Source organism: Leptodactylus fuscus, chromosome 1, assembly GCF_031893055.1.
Source record: "Leptodactylus fuscus isolate aLepFus1 chromosome 1, aLepFus1.hap2, whole genome shotgun sequence".
NCBI lineage: Eukaryota > Metazoa > Chordata > Amphibia > Anura > Leptodactylidae > Leptodactylus > Leptodactylus fuscus.
This window is the reverse complement of record NC_134265.1, coordinates 129,338,964-129,366,660: the sequence shown is the minus strand read 5'-3', so window position 1 is coordinate 129,366,660 and position 27,697 is coordinate 129,338,964. Positions and strand designations below refer to the sequence as shown.

The 27,697-nt window shown below is 46.3% G+C and overlaps 1 protein-coding gene across 1 annotated transcript in view; it reads left to right on the top strand.

Moving 5' to 3' along the window:
- The first annotated feature begins 22,189 nt into the window (after positions 1 to 22,189).
- The window catches only part of LPCAT4 (lysophosphatidylcholine acyltransferase 4), a 28,016-nt gene continuing 22,508 nt past the window's right edge, over positions 22,190 to 27,697 (top strand). Inside the window, exon 1 of the mRNA XM_075276682.1 lies at positions 22,190 to 22,381. Coding sequence (XP_075132783.1) covers positions 22,268 to 22,381 — 114 coding nt within the window. The 5' untranslated portion in view covers positions 22,190 to 22,267. The remainder of the gene's footprint in view (positions 22,382 to 27,697) is intronic.

Genomic DNA, 27,697 nt, shown 5'->3' with positions numbered 1-27,697 from the left:
TGTCTTATTTTTATTTTTGTGTGCTGCTGTCACCATTGCGCTACACTGAGATGTGCTTGCTGCGCAAAGATTGTATGAAGAAAAACATAGCAGCCGGCTGAACACTGTGCGCGGTGCTCCGTGTGATACCGTACGTTGTTTCCATTGTTCCTGCTGCTGTGGGATGAGCTGGGAGAGTGGAGCCCCCGCCGCATACGATACTTAGTGTATGCACAACGGGCATCTCCCAGCTCATCCTACAGGAGCAGGAACAGTGGATACAACGTATCGCAGCGTCGTCAGCAGCCGGCATACCTGTGCACACGGAACATCGCGCACAGTGTTCAGCTGCAATGTTTATCTTCATAAAATCTTTGCACAGAAACATTATTATTATTGGGGGATGTCTTACTTTCGGGTGATGCCCTATATTAGGCAATTCAACAAAACCTCTGCTATGTCTTACTTTCGGGGGATGACTTATTTTCGTGGAAACAGGGTATTAGTAGAGGGGACAGTGCTGCTACCAATGATGCTGTACTAGGGTGTTTTCTGTTTGTGTTCTAGGTATTTTGTTCTACTCTGCTGTATTTGTTTGGCATGGCTTGGGTGAGAAGTGTTGTTGCACTTTGATTTTTGATAGTCCAGAGAAGTATTTTGTGCTGAACTATCATACTTGAGAGTTATTTTGAGCTGGAGGCTGGTATCTGGCACTTCAAGTGTTATTTGGTGTTGCAACAGGTGTTATGTTTGTTGTACTGTGTACCTGGTTGCAGCTATTAGAGGTTTTATGTGTACAGTATAATGGCCTTTGTTTGGTACTTTTTGGTAGTATTTCTTTACTGGTGAGGCCCTGTCATCACAGGAGGGTTGGAAACACAAGTTACACATCAACTGTAGTCAAGGTGCATAGTAGAAGAGCCTCTCGATTCCTGCTCATTGCAATGCATTGCAAAATACTGGCACTTCTTACAAACAAAATCACTGCTATAACTCTGAATGCAATGCTGGGAGATATTAGGTTTGCCATAATTTCAATGCAGCCCTGATCACTTATAAAAGTGGTAAAACTTAATATAACTAATATAAATATGGTACCGCCATAATCACAATGACGCTTTGGACAAAGTTGCCATGTCGTTTTTAATGAAATTTGAAGCCATAAAAAACAAAATGCAAAAAATTATGATAGAATTGCGGGTTATTTTAATATGGGCACCCAAAGAACGTTAATAAAAGCTTATCAAAACATTATATGTACCCAAAATGGTGCCAAATAAAAGTACAACTCAACCTACAAAGAATAAATCCCCATTTAGCAATGTGGACAGAAAAATTAAAAGTTACTTATGAATTTTGGAAAGCATGAAAATAGTCGCTGAGCATTAACGTACAAACTACCCTATGCCCTTGAAGAGTTAATAATTGTAGCTTTGAATTGGTTTATTTGTGGTTTTATTGTGCTGCTAGGATATATCCTTCCAGAGTATGCGGATTATTAGGCCAGTAATGCTACTGCTATCTCCAGCTATACCAGTAAATTATTCATAGCATCCATACCTCGAGCTACAACATGTTTATTCTGAGCTCTCCTTCCTTTCATCACTTGTACAATATGTGACAACTGAACTTTAAGTCTAAAAGCACAATCTAATAAACTCACTGATAATTTTTTTTTAATGCTACTGTAGTAGTAATGGCAGCAATGAGGGAAGACTAAAAAAAAAATTAGAGAAGGGGAGCTAGCAACATCTCATGTGGCTTCGGTGGTGTAAACAGCTACTGCCATTTCCAATAGTGTGTCGGACCCACAGCAAGTCTTTGGGGTTAGGTATTCAAAATGTGGTAAAGCAACCACCAATCTATTTGAGAGATTAATTACTTATTATTTATTATTGATAGCTTATCCTGAGGATAGGCCATAAAAAGCATGGACAACCCCTTTAATTCTTTCTCTGCTGATTCTCAGTTGTAAGTTTCCACTGCCACTGGTCTAATTTTAGTAGTCAGTAGCTAGTAAACTGCTGTATACTGTATAATGTTACTGTAGCATGAAGAAAAGAATACTAGAGACATAGGATATCACTAACAAGTGCAATAGTTGTAGCTGCAGGGCTCTGGCAGAGCAAGGCCAGGGGGTCACTGCTGGTGGCTAAATGTGGAATGTATAGTAGCAGCAGCATGGATGAGATTCATAGAAAATTCATCCCCATGCTGTGACTAAAACATCTGTTGAAACTCCTTTGTAATATCCAACATACATGTCGGGTATTTAAATATGTTATTGCCACGACTATACTGATCTGCAGAATAAGGCTTCGTTCACATCTGCATTGGTATTCTGTTTGGGGGGAGTCCCCCGAACAGACTACCAAATGCAATTACAAGTGCTGTGGAGTGAAAGCACACGGATCCCCGTAGACTATAATGGGGTCTGTGTGCTTGCCGCCAGATCTGTACACAGAACATGCGGACAGGAAAGTAGTTCACAATGTACTTTCCTGTCCGCATGATTTGTGCGGGCTGCGTGCGGCAAGCACACAGACCCATTGTAGTCTGTGAGGTTCGTGTGCTTTCACTGGCACACCGCTTGCAGGTTGCGTTCAGTATTCCGTTCGGGGGATCCCCATGCGGACTCCCCCCAAACGGAATACCAACACAGATGTGAAAAAGGGTAAGGCTAAAAAGGAGTCTGTCACCAGTGAAGCATATTAAACCAGTAACAGGCTAAAACTAAATGTAAATGTCTTTTTCCCCATGAAAATTTGTGCCTCTGTTGCTGAGATATTAATATCTCAAAAATATGCAAACGAGCAATCTGGACCCCCAACAGCGGCGCTGTTACTCCAAACTGTTGCACTCCACACTGCTCTTATATGCCCTTCTTTGAGCAATAGTGCACAGAAGCTATGCTGAGATCTCACCTGGCTATGGGCTATGTGAGTATCAAAGCAGTGTGGGGCATAGCAGTTTGGAGCAATGGAGCCGCTCCTAGCGCTTCAGACTGCTCTTTTGTATATTGTGAAATAAATAAATGTCTTGGCAATGGAGACATACATTTACATGGGAAGAAGGAGTTACATTCAGGTGAGCCTGATCTAACTGTGCTGCTGTATAATATGCTTTACCCTGGTGATAGACTTCTTTTAACATGACTTGTTTAGAGCATATTGAGTGCTTTATTAACAAAACTCATAGGAAAAATATAAAGGTTAAAAAAGCAGGTGAGTGGCAGAAAAAAAAACACCCCACAGAGGGGCAGATTTACTAATACTAAGTGTTAGATAGTGTAAACCTAGACTAGTTAGTCATAAAGACGTTATACCACAAAATAATTTATCCCTTATCCATAGAATAGGGGATAAACTACTGATTGATAGGGGTCTGACTACTGAGACCCCCACTGACTTTGAAAACAGAAGTGTTTTACTCCCATTCAAAAAGTAGCAGTGGATGCAGATTGTGTGGCCCCTAGAAATTGCTGAGTATTGTAGTGTTCTCAGTCAGACCAAGTGCACCTAGGAAATACAATTTTCATTAAAGGGGTTGGTCACTTTCGGACCAATATTGACAAACAAATGTACAATAAAAAGATATACAATTTTCCAATATACTTTCTGTATCACTTCCTCACGGTTTTCTAGATTTCTGTTTGCTGTCATTCATTCTGTTACTTCTATAGGATAAAAAATCTGACCCTGGTCATGTGATTTACGGTCCATGGTCATGTGATTTACGGTCCATAGTCATGTGATTTACGGTCCATGGTCATGTGATTTACGGTCCATGGTCATGTGATTTACGGTCCATGGTCATGTGATGAGCACACAGGTGCAGGGCTTGTTACAGTCACAGCACAGTAATTGGACATCTGCCTGGTAATCAGCTCTGTGTGCTCATCAGGCTTCGGAATATTTTGTGCAGCATTGGAAATATTATTTTTTCTCTGAAATAGTGAAGGCGGTCTCTGTGTTCCTTGAGGAGTTGTAATCTGGATTTAAGCACAAAATATAAGACTTTTGCATGGAGGTGTAATTCAGAAGTCTGGAAAAAAATCTAAACAATCCACTAAGTGACTCCAAAGGTTTACAGATAATAAAGAAATCTTCATGTACAATATATCATATTGCTGTAATATTTGCAGTGGAAGTAACACTGTGCACAGAGTGCTTGCTCTCTCTTGAGACACTATTAGAGTCAAGTAAGGGTGCAGTTATTTTGTGTCCTGTAGTAACCTCCCTGAAGAGTGAGTCCATAGAAGGAATGCAATCTGGGCATGTGACCATGGGCTGAGATGGGAGTGCTAGTAGGCACAGTTTCATGTTTAACACTATAGTTGCCAATATCTTGACAGGCCACGCTAATTGTTAATATGCATATCAGGTAAAGCAGATTTGTAATGTTATATTGATATTACTTATACATAATCCTATTAACAATATACTGTACAAGCACAGCAGCAGAAGAGTTATTAGGCTGGAGCTACACAGAAACAACAAGTTGCATACAAACTGTGCATCCAAAAAATGTGTGTGATTTGTCTGAAACTTGTGGTCACTTAAAGAGGTTGTCCGGGTAATACAATTATTTTTAAAATAGGCTGGGGATGTTAACATTTTTTTTAATAAAATCATAGTCACGCTCCACTCATTCTGAACGTAAAACTCATTCAGAATGAGTGGCGTAAAAACCAGATCCCATAGATTTCTATGGGTGCCGGCATACGTGCGCTATCCATTGAAATCAATGGGAGTGTTTTTTCCCTATTGCTTTCATTGTGATACGCGTGTATGCCGGCACCCATAGAAATCAATGGGATCTGTTTTTTACACGCTCATTCTGAACGAGTTTTACGTTCAGAATGAGCGTAGCGTAACTCCGTGTGCAGGCAAGCTTATACTTAGAGATGAGTCTGATGAGTCTAAGAAAAAAAGAGCTGTGGAAAACTTGCTTTTTCAAAAAAGTGTTTCCCCTATAGATTTAAAGGGATTCTACCATTAAAAAACTTTTTTTTCTAGGTAACACTTCGGAATAGCCTTTAGAAAGGCTATTCGTCTCCTACCTTTGGAAGTGATCTCCGCCACGCCGTTCGTTCAAAATACCGGTTTGTACCGGTATGTTAATTAGTTCTCTCGCAGCGATGGGGGCGGGCCCCAGCACAGGAGATGCGATGGGGGCGTCCCCATTGCTGCTCGAAAACCGACTCCAGCGCCGCCTCTGTCTTCTTCTGCATCCGCCCCTTCCTTCTTCGGCTTGATGTCGAACGTCTGCGCAGTACGCTCTGTTCGGCGAACACTATGTCGGCACTATGTCCGCGGGCATGCGCAGTACGTTCGGTGAAGTTCGCCGAACAGAGCGTACTGCGCAGGTGTCCGAAGTCAAGCTGAAGAAGGACGGGGCGGATGCAGAAGAAGACAGAGGCGGCGCTGGAGTCGGTTTTCGAGCAGCAATGGGGACGCCCCCATCGCTGCGAGACAACTAATTAGCATACCGGTACAAACCGGTATTTTAAACGAACGGCGCGGCAGAGATCACTTCCAAAGGTAGGAGACGAATAGCCTTTCTAAAGGCTATTCCGACGTGTTACCTAGAAAAAAAAGTTTTTTAATGGTAGAATCCCTTTAAGCTTTCTGTCATAGCCATTTTTCAGTTTTTGACTCCTTTTGACATATCACCTGTATTCTATGGGCCAGTACGACTACGGAGATATCAAATTTCTATAGTTTTTTTCACATGTAACCTCTATTAAAAAAAAAAATTCAAAACTTTATAAAAAATAAATAAATCCTGGGAGTTACCATATTCTGACACCTGCAAGTTTTTTATATTTTCATGTATGAGGATGCATATATCTCCATGTATGGGGATGTGACAGTGACCACACAGCTCCCACAATCTCGCCACGTGAAGACGAACTGATGGAGGCATCTGTTTGCACTTTGCGAGCCAGTATGAAGGGATTAATCACGGGTATTGCTGCTGTGTTTCCGCTCAGCTCCTGAGAGGCCGCCATATTTAAACATCAGACTTTTGCTGTAATAGAATGACAGATGTTGTGAAAGGGTTGGTATGGGAAAGAAAAAGCAATAAAAAATGCTGCAAAAACACAGCAAAAATTCAGTGAAAAACACTGGAATTTTTTTCCTTTGCGTCGTTTAGCTGCAATTCGCTATATATTTAGCCTAAGGATGACATAGTTAAGCAATGATGCACTAAGAATTCTTATAATGACTTTTTGTTATAAGGATAAAAGTATGCGGGTAACAGTATGGACACATTTATTTCTATGGGCCCAGACACACAACTGCATTTTTGCAGCCATATGTCCGTACCATATACAAGGACCATAAATTATAACCCTATTAAATACCCTATTTTTGGCCACATTTGCGCAGACAATTCTTTCGTGACTGTGGATGACATATTGGCATGCTTTTTTTCAGATCAGCTGGGCAGTGGCCGTTCACGGTTAGACTCCATTATGGGTATGTGCTGTCTATTTCTTTATGTGATTGTCATTTATTGCATTCTGTCATAGCATGCGTTTCTGTTCACAATATTTATGTCATCTACTGTATGTTCAGGGGCACATTGTCTTTACATGGTACTTTATACCTTGATACTATTATTGCCTAGCTGACTAACATTCATCTTTATGTGATCAGATTATTGAGTATATTACTACATTGGTATATACAGCTCTCTGTTATATGCTTATATATTTTTTGACTATGGCTAAGGCCCCACGGGCCGTAATCGCAGCGCTAAAGCGCTGTGGAAAGAGCCGCTGTGTGATCGCATTGTGGTTCTTCCCGCAGCGCTTTGAAGAGAAAGTTCACAGACTTTCTCTTCCCATTATATCTATGGGAAAGCCGCCAGCGTTTCCGTAGATATAATTGACATGCTGCGATTTCTTCCGCAAAGTGGGCATGGGATTCCCCTTTGCTTGCACTGAAAAACGCTGCGATTTTTCCCGCAGCGTCTCCGCTGCGGGCAAATCATGGCGTTTACATCCCGTGGGGCCCTGGCCTATGTCAACCTTACCATTTTTTGGTCTCTACCTTCTGTCTGACACCTTGTATTGTTGCGTTTATCCTATTTTTTTATTTTATGTAAGTTTTAATTATACTATAATAAAATTTTGATACTTTCCTGATATTTTGAGTGTCAATCTCCATTTTTTTTCGTTTTATATAAATAAGGACCATAAATTATGAAGTGTACCTTATTTTTTGCTACATTTGCGGCACAGGCAAGTCTTTTTGTAGATCCATGACTGTGTATGACACATTGGGATGCTTTTATCGGATCAGTTTTTGCGGACAGTAAAAACCAATACAGTCATGTCTAGGAGACCTAATACAACACATACTGACAGATCTGAAGGGGAAGCATGGGAAAGCAGATTCCTTGAAGCCTCCCTCAAGTGTTAATTTTTAGAATGCTCCTATGGCTCCTATTTCTCTTAACATATATATTGAATTACTATTTCACTAAAATATTTATCTCGTCACATACTGATCAGAGAACTATGACCTAAAAGGAAAGTGTCAGAGAACACACAGTATTGAGTTTGGAGTGCAAAAATCTGCAGATTCAACAATTGAATCTTTGACACTATTGGCATGTGTTAAAAGCAGATTTGTCATAGACTTTGTTGTATATTTGTCATGGAATTCATTCAATGCACTGCCATGGATAAAGTTCACGGTGAAAATTTTAAAGGAACAACTTTGCAATTTATTGCAATTCATCCGTTAACTCTTCATAACAATACACAGGTAATGCAAATTGCCACTAAACTAAAGCAACAATGAAAACTTTGTGTCAGTCTCTACACTTTTGGCCATGACTATATAGAAAATACAGGATTTCTGCTATTTATAATCTAGACATTTAGCACCCAACATGTTTATCCATAGAACAGTATACATGGCCTGGGAACTCCTCAGATCTGAAAACCATTGAGAACCTGTGGCCAATCTTACATAGATATTACCACTGACATAGCCATTTTTAAATTTGCAGACAATTGAATTTAAACATTTTTGCAAATGTTCCCATAAATTTGAAAAGATATGCGTATGCTGGTTGGAGATAACTGAGACTATCTGATTGGTTTTATTCTTGGGGTCTGGGGTGCAGGGTCTGAGTAGTGTGAATTGTGGAAGACTGGTAGTGTGTAAAGTTAAAGGAAGCAGCGTCCATTACGTTCTGCCCTGTTGTTATTGCACTGTCCTTTTAACCTTTATGATGTATACTCATTTTTTGCTTTACTTGTATGCAAGGTGTTGCTGAGTTAAAGGGGCTCTATCAGCAAAATTATGCTAATAGAGCCCCACATATGCTTGAATAGCCTTTAACCCCTTCCCGACATGCTCCGTAATAGTACGGCGCGTGTCGGGTCTGTAACTATGGCGACCGCCCGGGAGCCGGGCGGCCGCCATAGCCGCCGGGTGTCTACTGCTTTAAGCAGTAGACAACCGGCTCTAATGCCTCCGATCGGTCCCCGGACCGATCGGAGGCATTAACCCCTCCGGCGCTGCTGTCAAAGGCGCCAGAGGCGCCATTTTCCCGGCGGCGCATGGGCGCCGCCATTTTGGCAAGGACCGCCGGCTCCTGGAGCATGCTCCAGGGCCGACCCCCCGTTGCCATGACAGCCGGGAGCCTTGTTAAAGGCTCCCAGCCGGTCTGCAAATTCTCTCTTTTGCAGGCTGGTGTATACAGCCTGCAAAAGAGATGATGCTTTTTTGCAATGCATTGCAATGCATTAGCATTGTAATGCATTGCATTAGTGATCAGACCCCCTGGGGTTCAACACCCCTAGGGGGTCTAATAAATGCAAAAAAAAAATAAAAAAAAAAGTAAAAAAAAATATAAAAAAATATAAAAAGTATTAAAAGTTCAAATCACCCCCCTTTCCCTAGAACAGATATAAAAGTAGTTAAAAACTGTGAAACATATACATGTTAGGTATCCCTGCGTCCGAAATCGCCCGCTCTACAAATCTATACAAATATTTTTCCTGTTCGGTAAACGCCGTAGCAGGAAAAATAGTCAAAAGTGCCAAACCGCCGTTTTTTCACTGTTTTAATTCTGATAAAAATTTGAATAAAAAGTGATCAAAGCAATAACATTTCCTGAAAATGGTAGAACTAAAAAGTACACCCAGCCCCGCAAAAAAAGACGCCCTATGCATCCCCGTACACTTACGTATAAAAAAGTTACGGCCGTCGGAATATGGCGACTTTTAGAAAAAAATTTTTTTAACACCGTTTTGGAATTTTTTTTAGGGGTCAAAATGTAAATAAAACCATATAAGTTTGGTATCCCTGGAACCGTACCGAAACACAGAATATAGGGGACATGTCATTTTGGCTGCACAGTGAACGCCGTAAAACCAAAGCCCGTAAGAAAGTCGCAGAAATGCATTTTTTCTTCAAATCCACCCCATTCTGAATTTTTTTCCTGCTTCCCAGTACATTATATAGAATAATTAATGGTGGCATCATGAAGAAAAAATTGTCCCGCAAAAATTAAGACCTCATATGACTCTGGGAGCGGAGAAATAAAAAAGTTATGGAGTTTAGAAGGAGGGGAGTCAAAAACGAAAAACGAAAATCAAAAAATGCCATCGGCGGGAAGGGGTTAAAAAGGCTATTCAGGCACTGTAAATGTTATATTAAACCCGATCCCGTTTTTAAATAAAAGTATTAAAACATATATGCAAATCTTACCGAACGTGTACCATAGGCGGGGATAAAGGATGCGACGTCAGCTTCGGGCACACCTGCCTCTTCTGTCTTCTTGGAGCGACGCCCTCTGGTTCCGTGTCTTCCGGCTTCTTCTCTTTAAATCCGAAGCGCTACTGCGCAGGCTTACTCGCGAACTGCCATTAAGTAAAATGGCGAGTGAGCCTGCGCAGTAACGCTTCGGAGAGATGCGCTACTACGCAGGCGCGGGGCGCGGGATTTAAAGAGAAGAAGCCGGAAGACACGGAACCAGAGGACGTCGCTCCAAGAAGACAGAAGAGGCAGGCGTGCCCGAAGCTGACGTTGCATCCTTTATCCCCGCCCATGGTGCACGTTCAGGTAAGTTTTGCATATATGTTTTAATACTTTTATTTAAAAATGGGACCAGGATTAAATGTAACATTTACGGTGCCTGAGTAGCCTTTTTAAAGGCTATTCACGCATATGTGGGGCTCTGTTAGCATAATTTTGCTGATAGAGCCCCTTTAACTGTTTTCTGTTAATTTTCAACTGAAACTGCAAAAAAAAAAAAAAAAAAAAAAAACAATTTAAAGAGGAGCTTTCATGTCGTCAGGCACGTCTTTTTATATATACAAATTATATATTAATTCAGCGCACCATCGGCTTTCCTGCTATGTGCCCCGGGGCTGGAGATATTGGTGCTATTATAATGGAACTGATGTCTGCCCACTGTCAGAAGGGCGTTCCTTCCAGTCTAGCTGGGCTTTAAGGAACACCCCACCCTGAGAATACTCGTCCATTGTCCTGTAGTGTCAGGGGGGATGCTCCGTACCACCCAACAATGATGCTAAGCTGTGAGGAACGCCAGATCCTGACTGTACTTGTCCATAGACTAGTACTGGAGGGCATTCTTCACAGCTCAGCGTCATCGCTGAGCAGTAAGGAATGCGCCTTCTGACAGTACAGAGCTATGGACGAGTACTGTCAGGGGGGTTGTTCCTCACATCCCAGCTAGACTGTCAGGAATGTGCTTCTGACAGTTGGCAGAGATCAGTACTGGCACCGATATCTTCAGTCCCGGGGCACATAACAAGAAAGCCGACAGTGTGCTGAATTGAGTGTACTGTCTGCTTTCTAGCGGTATATAAAACCGCATGTGCCTGAGGACATGAAAGGTCCTCTTTAAAAGATTTTTTTTTTTATTGTACATTTTGGTACAATTTAACCTGAAAAAAACTAAAATGAAACCTATTTCTCTAAAAAGTCTACTGGTAAACAGTCCTACATACTCCAGCAAATTAAAAAATTAGGACAATCTGATAATTTTTGTAGTAGTGTGTAAATGAAAAAGAAAAACACACTATTCTAACTTCACTTGAATAGAGCTGGAAACTGAAGATGTGCAGGAGAAATGCCACCAATTTAATTGTAATATACAGGATGCTAGCAATGCTATCATATTAAAAGTTGGCAAAACCCCTGAAGCTATCCCGTATTTGTGCTACACAGCCATAGTAGACTTCATTCTGTCTTATAAATATATCTATCTTTCAAATATATCTTTTGGCTTAGTATCCCATTACATGGATTACATGGTTATCATAGTTGAGCCTCCTTACCCTCCATCCATCATGCTAAGAAAGATTCCTGTGGGGGGGCGTGGCCTAGCTATGGCAGCGTGAAGACGTGGTCCTCCAGAGCTCCCGGACTCCAGCGGCAATTTCCCCGGATTACTCGGGTCACAGAGCCTACCTGCTCCCCGCTCCAGTATGGTGCGACGTGCGAGCCGCAAGTCCACCGTCTCGGCCCGGATCGATCCTCCCCTGGCACGATTCCTCCTGTCTGCGGCCTCCTCAGCCCCCATGCCTGGCGGCTCCAAAATGGCGCCGGCGCGCGCTCCTGCCGGAACTTCGGAGGCAGCGATGCTGCAGAAGCTGTCCCCTCCGCTCCAGATCCTGGACCCAGCCGACTCTCTGCGTCCTCCGGCACCGGCTCTTCTCCCTCCCGACGTGGGGACTCCCCGGCACACTACTGCTCAGGTACCCGGCCTTCAGTATGGTGGTGGAGCGGACCTCGTGGCGTCCCCCCTCCCCCCCTCTTCTTCCGGCAGCTCCCCTCCTGGCCCTCCCCAGGCTGTTTCTACCTGCTCTATACCACCTCATGGAGGACTTGCACAGGACTCAGCCCCCCCTCACTCCCAGGACTTGGGTGGGGTGCCCCCCCTGCTGATACCTTTGGTCCCTTCCTCCCAAGGACTTGTATCTGATGCCCCCCCAGCCCCCACTGCTGTGTCCTCTTCTCTGGTTCCCATTACATCCTATGGGACACCGGGGGCCCTATCCCACGTGGCTCCTTCCTCATCTGTCTCCCCAGGGCTGCAGTGGTCTCTACCTGCCAGAGGCGACCCCTTTCAGCCCACGCCTCAGGTTGATCCTGACATGGATTTCTCTGCTACTCCCACTACCCTGCGGACCCCCACGGTTCCTGTTTTTTCTGATTCTTCCTCCTGTACCTCACCATCCCGGAGTCGGTCCAAACGCCCTAAGTTGTCAGATATTATGGAATTGCTCCGTACTATGCCTACTAAAATGGACATGGAGGCAATGGTCCGCAGGGTTGAGGAAAGACAGGATCAAATTCTCTCCGGCTTCAAGGCGGACTTGCATTCTTTGTCGTCTCAAGTCTCATCCCATCAACTCCGCACGGATTCCCTTGATCAGCGTCTACTTGTGGTGGAGCAAACCCTAACTACCCAACGGTCGCTTAACCGTCACCTACTGCTGCAGGTCGATGATCAGGAAAATAGGGGACGCCGGAACAACATTAAACTGAGGGGTATCCCTGATGCTGTCCCTACTAAAGAACTCCGCTCCATCGCTATCTCCGTCTTCAACACTGTTCTGTCTAAGCCGACGGACACTGACATCCATATTGACAGGATCCACCGTGTCTTGGGGCCAGGGAGGGCCTCCTCCTCCGATTCCAGAGATGTTCTTTGCCGTATCCACTATTACAGAGAAAAGGAAGACATTCTCCAAGCTGCGTGGCGTCATGGCCCGGTTCCGTTCCTGGATGGTTCAATTACTCTTCTCCCGGACGTTTCTCGCCGCACGCTGGCTATGCGGCGCCTCCTAAAGCCCGTTCTTCGCCTCATCCTGGATTCTGGCGCCACTTATCGCTGGGGTCACCCATTTCATTTGCAAATACGCCGCAATGGCGCCACCTTTACCCTCCACTCTCCGGATCAGGTGGAGGCCCTGGCCCATTTCCTGGATGTCCCGGACCTATCCCTACCGGACTGGTTGGAATTTCCTCTCCCTGCCCCTCCGCCTGTCACCGGGCCCTCCTCCCAGCCGTTGCCACGCCAGGGGTTCCGAGCTGTAGACTCCCCTTTGGTTCCTCCCGAAGGATCGGTGCCTCCTACGGTCACTTGAACTTTCCTGGGCCGGTCGGTCCTGCTGGTCGCTAATCCGCTTTCCCTCTGAAACGTATTGTTCCACTGTTTGAATTTGTTTCATGCTTTATTTTCTCTCTTTTGCATAGAGCTAAGTTTTGTACCCCGCGTGTGGGCGGTTCTGGACTTCGGTCTGCGCCGCCTGCCCGCGGTGAGTCTCGCCCCCCCTCCGTCTCCTGGGCGGGTTGGGGCGCCTCGCATCCTCTCTCTCTCTGCTCCTGGTGGTGGGGCTCCCCTATTTGGGGGCGCTGCCCCTGGGACTGCAGACAGTCACATTGTTATCGTTTTTGTTCTTTGTTTTTCTTTTGGATGCGGGGCGTTCCGGCTCCCTGGGATCTGGTGGTTTCCGAGTTTGAGAGAGATCACGGCCTTTGGGAAGTTAGCTCTAGGCTGTGACCCCTTCACTCTCTTTTTTTTTTTTTTTTTTTTTTTTTTTACTGTTTGTTAGGAGTTGCCGCTGTGGGAATGGGTAGCTCGGGTTTCTTCTTGATCTACCTCTCCCCCGGTTAGTTGTAATTGGCAGCTCTCTGAGCGCATACCGCGGTGTGCCTCTGAGACTTGCATTAGTGGGTTTGTCCCACTGTTTTGTGTTTTCCGTACCTGGATTAGCTGGGTTCGGCTTCTGTTGTAGTACATATTGTTTCGTCCTAGTCTGTCTTACTTGATTTTGCTTTTGCTCCTCCCCCTCCTATTTGTCTTTGCCCTCCCACTCCTGCTCCTCGTCTTTCTCGGTCCCTCCCCCTCTTTCCCTTCCCTGACCTTCCCTCTCCCCTCCCTTTCTTCTTGTTTTTCCTCACCTTCCTCTCCCCCCTCGTCCCCCCGGGGTGGGTCCCAGGCCCCGGAACATGGATTCCCTGACCTTCTCCTCCATTAATGCTAACGGGCTTAATACACCCGACAAACGGTCCTCTCTCTTGCGTTTGCTGTGGAGCAAGAGGTCCACGGTGGCGTTTATACAGGAAACGCACTTCCGGGAAGGATCTGTCCCCTCTCTCTCTTCTCCTCGTTTTCCGGACGTCTATCATGGTTGCTTCTCTGAGTCCAAGTCCAGGGGAGTCAGCATTCTGATCGGTCGCTCCACGGCCTGGAAATTCCGGGCTGCTATGTCGGACGACTCTGGTAGGTTCTTGTTTGTTAAGGGGGAATTGGCTGGCACCTTGTTTACCTTTGCTAATCTTTACCTTCCTAATACTGGCCAGGTAGGTGCCCTTGACCACATCCTTGATAAGCTGTCGGATTTTTCTGAAGGCACTCTAGTGGTGGGAGGGGACTTCAATTTTGCTTTAGATCCATCTGTTGACATTTCTCGGGGCGTATCGTACCTTCCTGTCAAGGCTCTATGTCGGGTCCGTAGGCTTCTTCACTCCCATCAGTTGATTGACACGTGGCGCGCGGTTCACCCTGACGCTCGGGACTACTCCTTCTATTCTCATCCCCGTGATGTCTACTCCAGGTTAGACTACTTCTTTGTCCGTCACTCTGATGTTCCTTTGCTTCGTGGTTCCACGATAGACCCTATCACTTTCTCGGATCACGCCATGATCCATGTTGTGCTGGCGTCCCCCGCTAAAAGACCGCGGTCCTGGCAGTGGCGCCTCAATGAGTCGCTCCTTCAGGATGCTCCGACCTCACTTGCTGTCTCTTCCGCCCTGGATTTTTACTTCAGGGAGAATGACACGGCTGATGTGTCTCCGGCCACGATTTGGGCGGCTCACAAATGTGTTATCCGGGGGGTGCTGGTTCAGCATGGCTCACGTTTGAAAAAAGAGAGGTCTCGTGAACTGGCCACCTTGATTGCTGACGTGGTTTCCCTGGAGCAGACGCACAAGCGTTCTCACGCGGCGGATGTGCGTGCTGCTCTCTTGTTAGCCCGTAAGAAACTGCGCGAGCGTCTCGACATCAGAACCAGATGCCTTCTGGCTAGGGGCCGCCGCCACTTCTACGAGTTTGGTAACAAGTGCAGCAGGACTCTTGCTAGATCCCTTAGGGAACAGCGCTCATGTAACTTTGTCCCCTTTGTCTCTAACTCCGCGGGTACTCGTCTTACGGACCCGACTCGCATTGCAGAGGAGTTTGCTGGTTTTTATCGCCAGCTGTACAATCTACCCCACGCCTCCCCGCCCCCTTCGGGTTTCTCGCTTCTCCCTGCGATTGTACAGTATCTCTCCGACTCGGGCCTGCCCCGCCTTTCTGATGATTCTTTGTCCTCCCTGGAAGACCCTATTTCGGTTGAGGAAGTGGCCGAGGCCCTGGCTTCCATGCAACCTAGTAAGGCCCCCGGCCCGGACGGCCTCCCGGCCTCGTATTACAAAAAGTTCTCACCCCTGCTTTTAGGCCCCCTGACGCGTGCCCTTAACTCTATTTCTGAAGGTTCCCTCCTTCCTCCAGATATGACTAGGGCTCACATTGCTGTGATACATAAGGAGGGCAAGGATCCTGCTCTGTGCTCCAGTTATAGGCCCATCTCTCTGCTTAATGTTGACCTGAAGATCTTCTCCAAGGTCCTGGCCTTGCGCCTCGCCCCTCTTCTCCTTGACCTAGTGGACTCCGACCAGGTTGGTTTCATCCCTACTCGGGAAGCTAGAGACAACACGGTGAAGGTTGTTAACGCTATACACTTTGCTCACTCCCGTGACCTCCCGCTCTGCCTCCTCTCCACTGATGCAGAGAAGGCATTTGACCGGGTTGGTTGGCCCTTTCTCTTTGCGGTCTTGGACCATATTGGTCTTGGCCCCGTCATGAAGTCTTGGATTGCCTCCCTGTACACTGGCCCCTCGGCGTCCACTAGGGTCAATGGAATCCTCTCCTCCCCCTTTCCTATTGGTAACGGCACGCGTCAGGGTTGTCCCCTCTCTCCCTTGATTTTTGCCCTCACGTTAGAGCCCCTCCTTAGGAAGATTAGAGACAATCCCGCTTTACTGGGCCTCATAATGGGGAAGCGCCACCTTAAGATAGCTGCCTATGCGGATGATCTCTTGTTTTTCCTCTGTGACCCGGCCACCTTACTCCCTGCTCTGATGTCCGAACTGGATGAATTAAATTGCCTTGCCAACTTTAAAATTAATTTTCAGAAATCTGAAGCGCTGGACGTTTCCTTGCCCCCCGGGCTTAGAGCTTCTTTGGCTCATACCTTCCCCTTCCGTTGGTCCAATTCGGTGATTAAGTATCTGGGTGTCTGGATTCCTGCTGATCTGCGGGAGCTGTTTGCAAAGAACTACTTGCCCCTCCTCAGAACTGTACGACAGGATCTTAAGAGATGGTCCAGGGGCACCTATACGTGGTTTGGCCGCTGTGCCATCTACAAGATGAATGTGATGCCTAGATTCCTCTATCTGCTGCAGACTCTTCCGATTCACGTTCCTCCTAGCTTTTTCCGATTGCTCTACTCTGATTTAACCTGCTTCATCTGGCAAGGTAAACGGGCTAGGTTGGCTCGTTCCATTCTGTCCCTCCCGAAGTCGCTGGGGGGCATGGGCCTGCCTGATCCCCGCCGCTATTACGAGGCCGCTCTCTTGCAAAGAGTCATAGACTTGTGCCGCCATTCCCCCTTCAAACAGTGGATCTCTATGGAGGGCTCCTTTTCGAGTCTTCCGCTTCACTCGCTCCCCTGGTTGGACTCTATTGCCCCCTCCTCTGTCTTTTCTCATCCCACTATTGGCCCTACCCTTAAAATCTGCAGGTCCCTTTTTCGGAAGGAATGCCTCTCCCCCTCCCCGTCTCCTTTCCTCCCTGTCCTGGGAAACCCGGCCTTCCCGGCCGGCCTCTCGCGGGGCCCATTTCGGTCCTGGTTGGACGCAGGCTTGCACAGAGTTTTGCATTTTCGTTCGGAGGGGTCTTGGCAGCCTCTCGAGAGTCTTCGCGCCGCTCAGGACCTTCCACCCCTTGGTCCTTGGAGGAGACTGCAGCTCTCCCACTTCCTTTCCTCGCTGTCGGATCCGGTCGCCTTTGACAGACCTCTCACGGTTTTTGAGGAGGCCTGTTCTGGATCTGGTCTCTTACGCCATTCTCTTTCGGAGCTCTATTCGCTCTTAGTCTCCCCTCCTTCGGGTCATAGACCTCCCTTCCTGGCCAAGTGGGAGGCAGATCTCTGTCTCTCCTTTTCGGACGCGGACTGTGTCAGGATTTTGGAGCTCGCCCACAAAAGCTCGGTGGCATGTAAGTTTCAGGAGGCGGGCTACAAAATCCTCACCAGGTGGTACCATGTCCCGGCCTTGCTGCACAAGTTTTTTCCCTCCACCTCCCCACTTTGTTGGCGCTGTGGCTCGGAGGAGGGGACTCTCCTTCATGTCTTTTGGAGTTGTCCGGCTTTAAGGGGTTTTTGGGACGGTGTTCACCGTCTGACTTCTCAAATCTTTCAGTCTTCCCTTCCCAACACCCCAGCTTGCTTTCTTCTACGTCTCTCCAACATTCCTCGACGGGCCTACCGCCGGTCGGCGATTCGCCACCTGATCAACGCGGCCAGAGCGTGTATCCCGGCCCTCTGGAAGTCTCCTAACCCCCCGTCTCTGCGACACTGGATCCGTAAGGTAGAGGACATTCAATCTATGGAGGACCTCACGGCGTCTCTTCGAGACAAACATGAGTCCTTTCTGAGGGCTTGGACCCCGTGGATCTTGTTTCAGGGATCCCAACTTTATAGAGACACCTTGGGACGGGATTGAGACCTGGTCCTGGGCTTGGGCCACCCCCCCCTTCCTCCTGCTCCCTTCCTCTCCCTTTTGTCCCTTTCCCTTCCTTCTTTCTTTCACGCCCCCCTCTCCTTCTGTTTGCTCCGCCTCCCCCTTCCCTTGGTCTTGTTTGTTCGCCCATTGATTGTTGTGGCGGCCCGCCTCCGCATTTCTTGTCTTGTTCGGTTCCTGGGTCCCAGGGGCCCTTTGTTGTTATGACAATCGTTTGCCTGTTTTTTACAGTTTGCTCGGTTTCTACTGTATCTGTGTTTATAAATAAAGAATTTATAAAAAAAAAAAAAGAAAGATTCCTGTGACTAGCCAATCAGCTTCCTTTTTCTGGAATTATCCATACTGTCTTTCGGCTGTGTATGAATTACATGTAGGAAGGAATATTGTTATATTGTTATCCAGAATCTAAATATTGCCATATGTTAGCAAAAAAGAAGGAAACAGAGGTGTTGGCATTTTTGTAACGTGATATGGTCGCCGTTTTTATTAGACAGCTACAAGACAGCTTGCCACCAAATCATAATTCAATATTGTCATCCTACATGACAGCAGATCCTGCTATGATTTATATATGTTCACAAGAATTTGGTTCTGATTTTGAGACAGATTCTGCCTAAGGGCTCATTCACATCTGCGTCGTCGGTCCTTATTGCAGGTTTCCGTTTCCTGCATAAAACAGATGCAGGATACGGAAGCCTGCAGGAGAAAGCTGTCCGGCCGTGCGCGGCAGTGAGCGTTTTGCGCTCTCCGCCGCGAAACCGGGTTTTATAATCCGGACACAGAGTCGGACATGCAGTACTCTGTGTCCGGATAAAAAAATCCGGTTTCGCGGCGGAGAACCTAAACCGCTCACCGCCGCGCACGGCCGGACCCGATCTATGGTTTCCGTCTTCTGCCATGCAGAAGACGGAAACCATAGTACGGAGACCCCAGACGCAGGTGTGAACCCAGCGTCAAACTGTTTTTGAAAAAAAATAATAATAATTTCAATGGAAGACAGAGGCATTTTTTTTTGTAACTTGACTTTTTCAACTAGCAGAACATAGAAGCATCCTGCCCATTCTCCAGACAGCTGCTGCCCTAAACACCCATTGAAATGTATAGGAGGCAGATTTTGGAGGGGTGTTTTTAAAGTGAGATTTGGTTCTGTTTATTTTTTCAAAAAGTGTTTTTAAAATCTTCAATTTGTAAAACAAATTTTTTTCTACTTGGTCAAATTCTGTGTTAAAGAGGACCTTTCATGTCTTTAGGCACATGAGGTTTTATATACTGCTAGAAAGCTAACAGAGCGCTGAATTATAACCCAGTGTAATGGATCGCCCCCTCTGACAGTATAGCACTACGGACACCTACTGTCAGGAGGGGCATTCCCAGCTAGACTGTCAGGAACGCCCCTCTGACGGTGAATTGCTATCGGTAATTGCACTAATATCTCTTTCTCCGGGGCACATAACGGGAAAGCTGACAGAGCGCTGAATTCAGCACACTGTTGGCTTTCTAGAGGTATATAAAACTGCATGTTCCCGAGGACCTTTCACCATCTGGGGCACATGCAGTGTAATACACCGCTAGAAAGCCGACGGTGCACTGAATTCAGCGCACTATCGGCTTTCCCATTCTGTGCCCCCAGTGAAGAGCTATCGGTGCCGGTACCGTTGCTCTTCACTGTCAGAAGGGCGTTTCTGACAGTCAGTCAGGAACGTACTTCCTCACAGTAGTGTCTATAGCGTAGTGTTCAGAGGCTACAGGCCAGTACACCAGGAGACATGGAGGAGGCCGTAGGAGGGCAACAACTCAGCAGCAGGACCGCTACCTTTGCTTTTGTGCAAGGAGGAACAGGAGGAGCACTGCCAGAGCCCTGCAAAATGACCTCCAGAAGGCCACAAATGTGCATGTGTCTGCACAAACGGTTAGAAACTGACTCTATGAGGATGGTATGAGGGCCTGATGTCCACAGATGGGGGTTATGCTCACAGCCCAACACCGTGCAGGATGCTTGGCATTTGCCAAAGAACACCAGGATTGGCAACTTCGCCACTGGCACCCTGTGCTTTTCACAGATGAAAGCAGGTTCACACTGAGCACATGTGACAGACGTGACAGAGTCTGGAGATGCCGTGGAGAGTGATCTGCTGCCTGCAACATCCTTCAGCATGACCCGTTTGGCAGTGGGTCAGTAATGGTGTGGGGTGGCATTTCTTTGAAGGGAGCTGTCCTGCTCCCTTTCATGTGCTCGCCAGAGGTAGCCTGACTGCCATTAGGTATCGAGATCCTCAGACCCCTTGCGAGACCATATGCTGGTGCGGTTGGCCCTGGGTTCCTCCCAATGCAGGACAATGCCAGACCTCATGTGGCTGGAGTGTGTTGTCAGTTCCTGCAAGATGAAGGCATTGAAGCTATGGACTGGCCTGCCCGTTCCCCATACCTAAATCTGGGACATCATATCTCGCTCCATCCACCAACGTCACGTTGCACCACAGACTGTCCAGGAGTTGGCAGATGCTTTAGTCCAGGTCTGGGAGGAGATTTCTCAGGAGACCTTCCACAACCTCATCAGGAGCATGCCCAGGCATTGTAGGGAGGTCATACAGGCACATGGAGGCCACACACACTACTGAGCCTCATTTTGACATGTTTTAAGGATATTACATCAAAATTGGATCAGCCTGTAGTGTGTTTTTCCACTTTAATTTTGGGGGTGACTCCAAATCCAGGCCTCCATTAGTTAATAAATTTGATTTCCATCAATGATTTTTGTGTGATTTTGTTGTCATCACATTCAATTTTGTACAGAACAAAGTATTCAATGAGAATGTTTCATTCATTCAGATCTAGGATGTTATTTGAGTATTCCCTTTATTTTTTGAGCAGTGTATATGGTATTTTTATTAAAGATTTTGAGAAGGTGACAGGAAGAGTGCTAGTGTCCCAGTATATCTCCCCCAGATTCCTTACATATGTGTGGTCCAATGCAGGTCTTGAGTAGGCTTCAGCTCCAGGTGTGGGTCATAGGCTTATTACTGGGCCATAAAAGGCTGAAGAGCCTGCACTTCAAGGCAGAACCTGGGAGTGAGTGGAGGACCTGGGTTTGTCCTGGAGAGCTGAGTTTTGGTGAGACCAAAACAAACTGTGTTGTTTGATCGTGTGGCCATAAGTAAGCTACATGTACAGTTAGCCTTATTCTGTATTAGTTAGAGCTCAGATGAGCTGGATTTTGTTTCATACTGTTTTGCCTGAAGTTAAGGCTGTATTTTATTTTGCTTATTTTTGTACCTGACATAAGGGTTTATTTTGAAGTTTTTACTAAATAAACCTGTTTGCACCAGAATTTGTTTCCCTGTCTCTGACTGGTTGGGTCCGCACCGTTGCTGCTACCGAGCTACCTTCCCCACAAGATGTATAAAGTTTTTTTCATATTATTTCTGTGTATTGCATGATTATTGGAGAACTTTATGCCATACAAAGATGAGGTAAAGCTATCCTGTGATAAGCTGGTATATAAATAGGTTTGATCTAGATTGTAAGCAGACAAGACAAGTGATCAGGATAAACCTTGATTTATATTCAGTCCCCTGGAGCTTGTACACACAGGTATTGACCCTGTTTTCACAGTGGATACACTTTACCACAGTCACAGACTAGGCCTCTGATTCCTCATGACGCAGTAGATGCTTTCTAGTATGGTGTAAACCAACCAACCAAATGGACTCAGTTTTTAAAAAGGTGCAAAGGGTCCCCTATTTATAAGAAGCCCTCACCCAGCGTAAGAAAGAATCACACTGTAGCTAGTGGGGGCTCATAACACAGGACAGGTCCTAGGAAATGCTTCGGTGACACAAGCATGTTCTGCCTATATACTTGGCCTGCAAGAGAAACACAACAGTAACACATTGTATCAGAACATAGGAAAATAAACAGTGAAAACATTGCTACATATATAATGCTATACAGGAGCTGACACCCTGTCTTGTGGGGAAATACTGTATATGGCAGTATGCTGGAAGAAGGATGGCAAACTGAGTATACACTAGGTGGCTGGCACACACTCCTCACAAGGGTGTGTGTATAATATGTAATGTATAGCTTGACACTGTCACTCCTATGAAAGTCTCAGTGATGTTGTTATTAGTTGTCAGACCTGTCTATGAATGAAGCCATGCAGGATATGCTCAGGCAGTTGTCACCTCCCCTCCCCCTGGGCCTTGGCCCGGTGTCACAAAAGCAGCCCGGGCAGCAGAGCGGGTTCATCTCGGTTGCTCAGCCCTGAGTGTAATCACCGCCCGGACATGACAGGAATCACAAGGCAGTGTGTGGCTCGCGGCAGCGACAGGGTTAACGGCAGCTAAAGGCGGAAGCTGAGGCTCCGCCCACATCCTCTGAGCCGTTCCCACCCGGGCCCAGGCTAGTACAGCTGTCCTGCTCCCATCCGAGCAGCCGTGAGTATGGACGATGCTGCGGTGCCCACCGACAAAGTGGAGGGCAGCAATGAGGAGGGCACCCCCTTTAACCCCTTCCTGCACGAGTTTCACCCGCAGGGGTTCTGGCAAAAATTAAGGGTGAGTTGAAATAAAGGGGCTGAGAGGAGATCTGGGAGGTCTCCTGAAAAATATGGGGCTGGGATGTGACATTATTGGAGTGCTAGCAGAGGGGTCTGCCATGGGGTAAAGTTCTGCAGTGGGTGGGAGAGGGGAGAGAGCGCCTGGTGTGCGCAGGGAGAGCAGCAATGCAGAGACCAGGGCAAACTCTGCAGCACAGCGCACTGCTGGGGCTATACAGTACCTACAACATGGCTGGAAGCCTCATCTAGAGCTATAGGTCATGGGAACTAACTGGGGGCCACAATGCTGATGCTGTAAAGAGGTGGCACAGCAGCTGCGGCTCAGACACTGTAGATCTTGCCAAATGTGTTTGGTCAGTGCAGGGGTTGGGGGTATCTGTAGTAAGGGGCAGCACATGACCGATCCCTCCTATGTGGTGTGATGTTTCTGTCCTGTACAGAACAGTGTTATGGAACAACCTCTAGACATATCTGCAAAAACTGCATTGACAAGTGATTTGGAGGGGCCATGCAGTAGTTGCTATTATACCCCCTGCTATGGCGTTCTGTTTTGTTGCCCTCATGTATCAAATCTAGACTGGGTAAGAAGTGCAGACCTTGTAACCGGTCAGGTTGCTGCTTTCATCTTCTAACCTGTCCTTGAAAGCTGACATCTGCAATGTGATTGGCCGCTAAGGATAGCGGCTCCGCTTATCGCCTGAACTATATCTGATACCTGGTGCCCTGTACGTCTGTCCAGTCCTGGTATTTGTAGCAGAGCTGCCATTGATACATATGGTAATGAGGAGTATTTTAGTACAAGGTCACGCCGCCTAACCCACTATGAAGACACTGGGGCCGCTTGGTGTTGCTGTCAGGGTCCAGACTGCATTCCCTTCCATGTCTGAGACATATTTAGGTCACCACAGATTTTTCTTTTCTCACAATTGGCACTTGTATTAAAGTCTACCTTATACTGAGAGTGTGACATTCTTCAGGAGGTTTATCATAGGCGGCCTGTGTTCCTATAAGACTCGCTCGCCCTAAACATGGCCTCTGTCCCACAAGCCAGTGACAAGGAGACAGCCGTGTTTGTGAGTCTGTGTAACAGGCCTAACCACACTAACTGCTAATTAGTAACCACGGAAACATGGCCCTTTCTGGCGTGTAACATCTCCGCTTATACAAATAGCAGTGTATACAGCAGTGTATACAGCGTTTCTGACAAGCAGACATTGACCACATGTTTACACAAGTCCTAAATATATATAACATATAGCAGAGGCGCATCCATCATTTATTGTATACAGTACATCTCTCCATACAGAGCCTTTACCAGCAGAATTCTCTGGACCTGTGCCCTGGACCTGTGCAAGCAAGCCAGAATGAAATGTATAGTATTGGCATTATGTATCCTCCGATACATTATTGATACTGCTGTCCGATCAGATCACCTGAGCTTTCTGTGCACATCACAATTGTGCTATAAATAGCATGCCATGACAGGTCTGCTTACTTTATAAGGGCACAGCTGAGCAGGTTTCAGAACTTTCTAAACAATCTGCCTTGTAAGGCTGTACTATGGAGTCTTGTGCTTTAGGGCTTGCAATCTTATTTTCTTACTCGTAATACTAGGAATCCTACTTTATGGACAGGGGTTGTACTTTGGGTGAGTGCTGCTTTAGCGTTACTGACCAGTGACGTGGCATAGCCTTTAAGTGCAGTAGTACTAAGCAGTGAAGAGGCCGCAGCGCTAATCTGAATTTTGCAGTCTTTTCAAACATCTGATTAGAAGTTTCCGGTGTCTGATTCCCACTCATCTGACATTAAAGTGGTTCAACCCCCAGTTTTTCAAAATGATATTAGTATCTGAGGGTCTCCGACACCTGGACCCCACACCAATCAGCTGTTTTGGGCACCAGAAGCTACAGTGACTGACAAGTTGGAAGCAGCTATCCTCTTAGTGCAAAGCTGCACTACCCTGGGGCTGCCAATGTACAGTGGACAGAGCTCGCAGCAATGACCCTAAGGATGGTCTTACACGAGTTCTATGGACGAGTCCGTGCAGTGCTGTGAATTGCGGCCATTACGGACATGTTCTAAAAAGTGCGGACCCCGGTTGCGGCCCGGCACACCACGGATAAAATATCCGGTGGTGTAAGAGGCTGCATTGAGTATAATGTGTCCACAATTGAAAACCCTCAATTGCGGACCATTTGCGGTCTTAAACTACGGTCGTGTAAGACCAGCCTAACAGGTTATCAGTATGAACAACGACTGAGGGGCTGGAAACCCTTTAAGGAATTATAGTTGCCCAGAAATTGCCAAAAGGACACTTGTTTAGCCTCTGTCAGATTATTGAAGCTTTATAAATGTTTGCTATATTCATTGCATTTGTGAAGTCTCCAGAGCCTCGACCCTTTTTCTTTTTCTTTTTTCTTTTTAAATCATTTTGTTGCAGCCTTGTGTTAAAATACTCAATACTCTGCAATAAATGACCTGCACTGCCAAGGTGGTAATAAAATGTTAGAGATCTTTGATAATTTATTGAAAAGGAAACACTAAAATTCTGCATTCCCTTTAGTTCTTCAGTACTTAGTTGAAGCAGCTTTGGCAGCGATTACAGCCTTTGGGTATAATGCCTCAAGGTTTGTACATGTGGATTTGGGGATTTTCTGCATTCTTTTTTGTAGATCATCTCAAGCTATGTCAGCTTGGGTGGGGACCATTGGTAGACAGCCTTTTTCAGGTCTCATCAAAGCATGGTGTTTGCCCAGGTATAGTCCTGACTTGAGCCCAATCAGACTAGTTCCTAAGAAAAACTTATGTTGTCTTGGCTATGAGCTTAGGGTCATTGTCTTGCCGAAATTTAAACTCTGAGCATCGTCTGAGGTCCAGAGCACTCTTGATTTGGTTTTCATTAAAGGGAATCTACCATTAAAACCCTTCTTTTTTTCCCGTTAACACGTTGGAATAGCTTTAAGAAAGGCTATTCTTCTCCTACCTTTAGAAGTCGTCTCCGGCCCGCCGTTTGGTTAAAATTCAGTTTTTTGTCGGTATGCAAATGAGTTCTCTCACAGCACTGGGGCGGGCCCCAGAGCTCAAACAGCACTTGGGGCGTCCCCAATGCTGCGAGAGAACACTCTCCAGCGACACCTCCATCTTCTTCAGCAACCTCCTCTTCACTCGTCTTCTGCTGGCTGGGGTCACACTTCGATGCCTGCGCAGTCGGCTCTGCCATCGGGCCTCATGCAAGAGCCAATTGCAAATGCCGGCGGCTTTTTTTTGTGGCTGCTTACGCAAGCATGTGCAGTACGCTCTGGCCACTGGTATTTGCAGTCGATTCTGCGTGAGGCCCGATGGCAGAACCGACTGCACAGGCGTCGAAGTGTGACCCCAGCCGGAAGAAGATGAGTGAAGAGGAAGTTGCTGAAGAAGATGGTGGCGTCGCTGGAAAGAGTTCTCTCGCAGCATTGGGGAAGCCTCCAGTGCTACGAGAGATCTCATTTGCATACCGACAAAAAAACAGAATTTTAACGGAACGGCGGGCCGGAGACGACTTCTAAAGGTAGGAGAAGAATAGCCTTTCTTAAGGCTATTCCGACGTGTTAACGAGAACAAAAAGGGTTTTAATGGTAGAATCCTTTTAAGAATGTCTCCATACTTTGCACCATTTATCATTCTCTCATCCCCTACAAACTCATGTCCCGGATGCTGAAAAACCCCTTCACAGCATGAAGCTGCAACCACCATGCTTCACTGTAGGGATGGTATTCAGCAGGTGAGGAGCAGTGTCTGGTTTCCTCCAGACATGATACTTAGCTTGCACACGACCTAGGTTTCACCCATGAAACTTGGTCTGAGTGTTATCAGGATTTACCGGTTTGAACTTCATGCTGGGAGCGGGACTCTTAGCAGTATAGTTATTGATGATACTAGGAGTCCCTGCCCCCTAGTGACATATTGTCACCTATTGTAACTGGTACAAGGCAGTATGTTGCTGGGAGCCTGGGACTCCTACCTTCAAACATAAATAGGATTCTAGCTTTCACACTCCCGGCTTGAAGTTAGAGGTATTCTCATGTACATAATTATTTTTAAATTTGTAGATAATTAAAAATTAAACATTTTTGCAAATATAAGTAATTAAACATTTTGCATAATTTTAAAGATTTGTTCTAAATATCTTGCGGTCACAGTCTGTTATCTTGATCGGTTGCCAATGGATACGACCATGAATGCAGGAACTTTCTAAGGTCAGAAAATCAGCCATGATGTCCTTATTGTGGCCGGGATATCTTCTGATACATGTAGTGTCCCTGCCTGATAACCCGGCTACAATAAGAAAGTCATGGCTGGGTACCTGACAAATCCCAGACCATAGAAAGATTCTGCATTAGTGGTCGTATCCATGGCAACCAATCAAGATAACAGACTGTCACCACTAAGATGGTTAGAGAAAATCTTTACAACTTTGCAGAATGTTTAATTACTTATATTTGCAAAAATGTTTAACTTTTAATTCACTACAAATATAGATATGATTATGTACATGGGAATACCCCTTTAAACTGGTAAATCTGGCTAACACACGGACCAAGTTTTATGGGTAAAATTTGTTTGTGTGCAGCTAGCCTTGGACTGAGACTGGATTCTCTAGTCTGTAGAAACAGACTGAACTTTCCTGCTTCGATTCTCAGAGCCTTTTGAATGCTTTTTTTGCAGACTCCAGATGGGCTTGCATGTGTCTTCCTCATGAGACTTCTTGGCCACCGCCATAAAGCCGATATTGGTGGAGTGCTGCAGTGATGATTGGTCTTATGGTATTTGCTCTGATATGTATTGTCAGCTGTGAGACTTTTTATATAGACAGGGATGTGTGTGTTTACAAATCCTGTCCAACCAGCTGTATTTACCACTGTTGGACTCCAGTCAAGATGTAGAAACCGCTTAAAGGGGTATTCCCACGTCGCATACTCACCAGTCTTCGTTGCTCAAAAATCTTCTGTCTTCCAGCTTTGTTGCGTCATTGGTGGGCGGGGTCACATATGCAAAGCCAAGCGGCAAGATGCCGCTGGCCCTGCGTGCGCGCTCATACACCAGTCTAGCCTTCACAATGAGATTACAGACCCGACATCCGCCTCTCTCTATTACAGCGGATACCGGGTCTGTATTCACATTGTGAAGGCTAGACTGGTCTATGAGTGTGCACGCAGGGCCAGCGGCATCTCGCTGCTTGTCTTTGCATATGTGAATACAAACCCGGCATCCGCTGTAATAGAGAGGCGGATGCCGGGGAGTGTAGACGCCGGCACAGATGCCAGCAACATCGCTA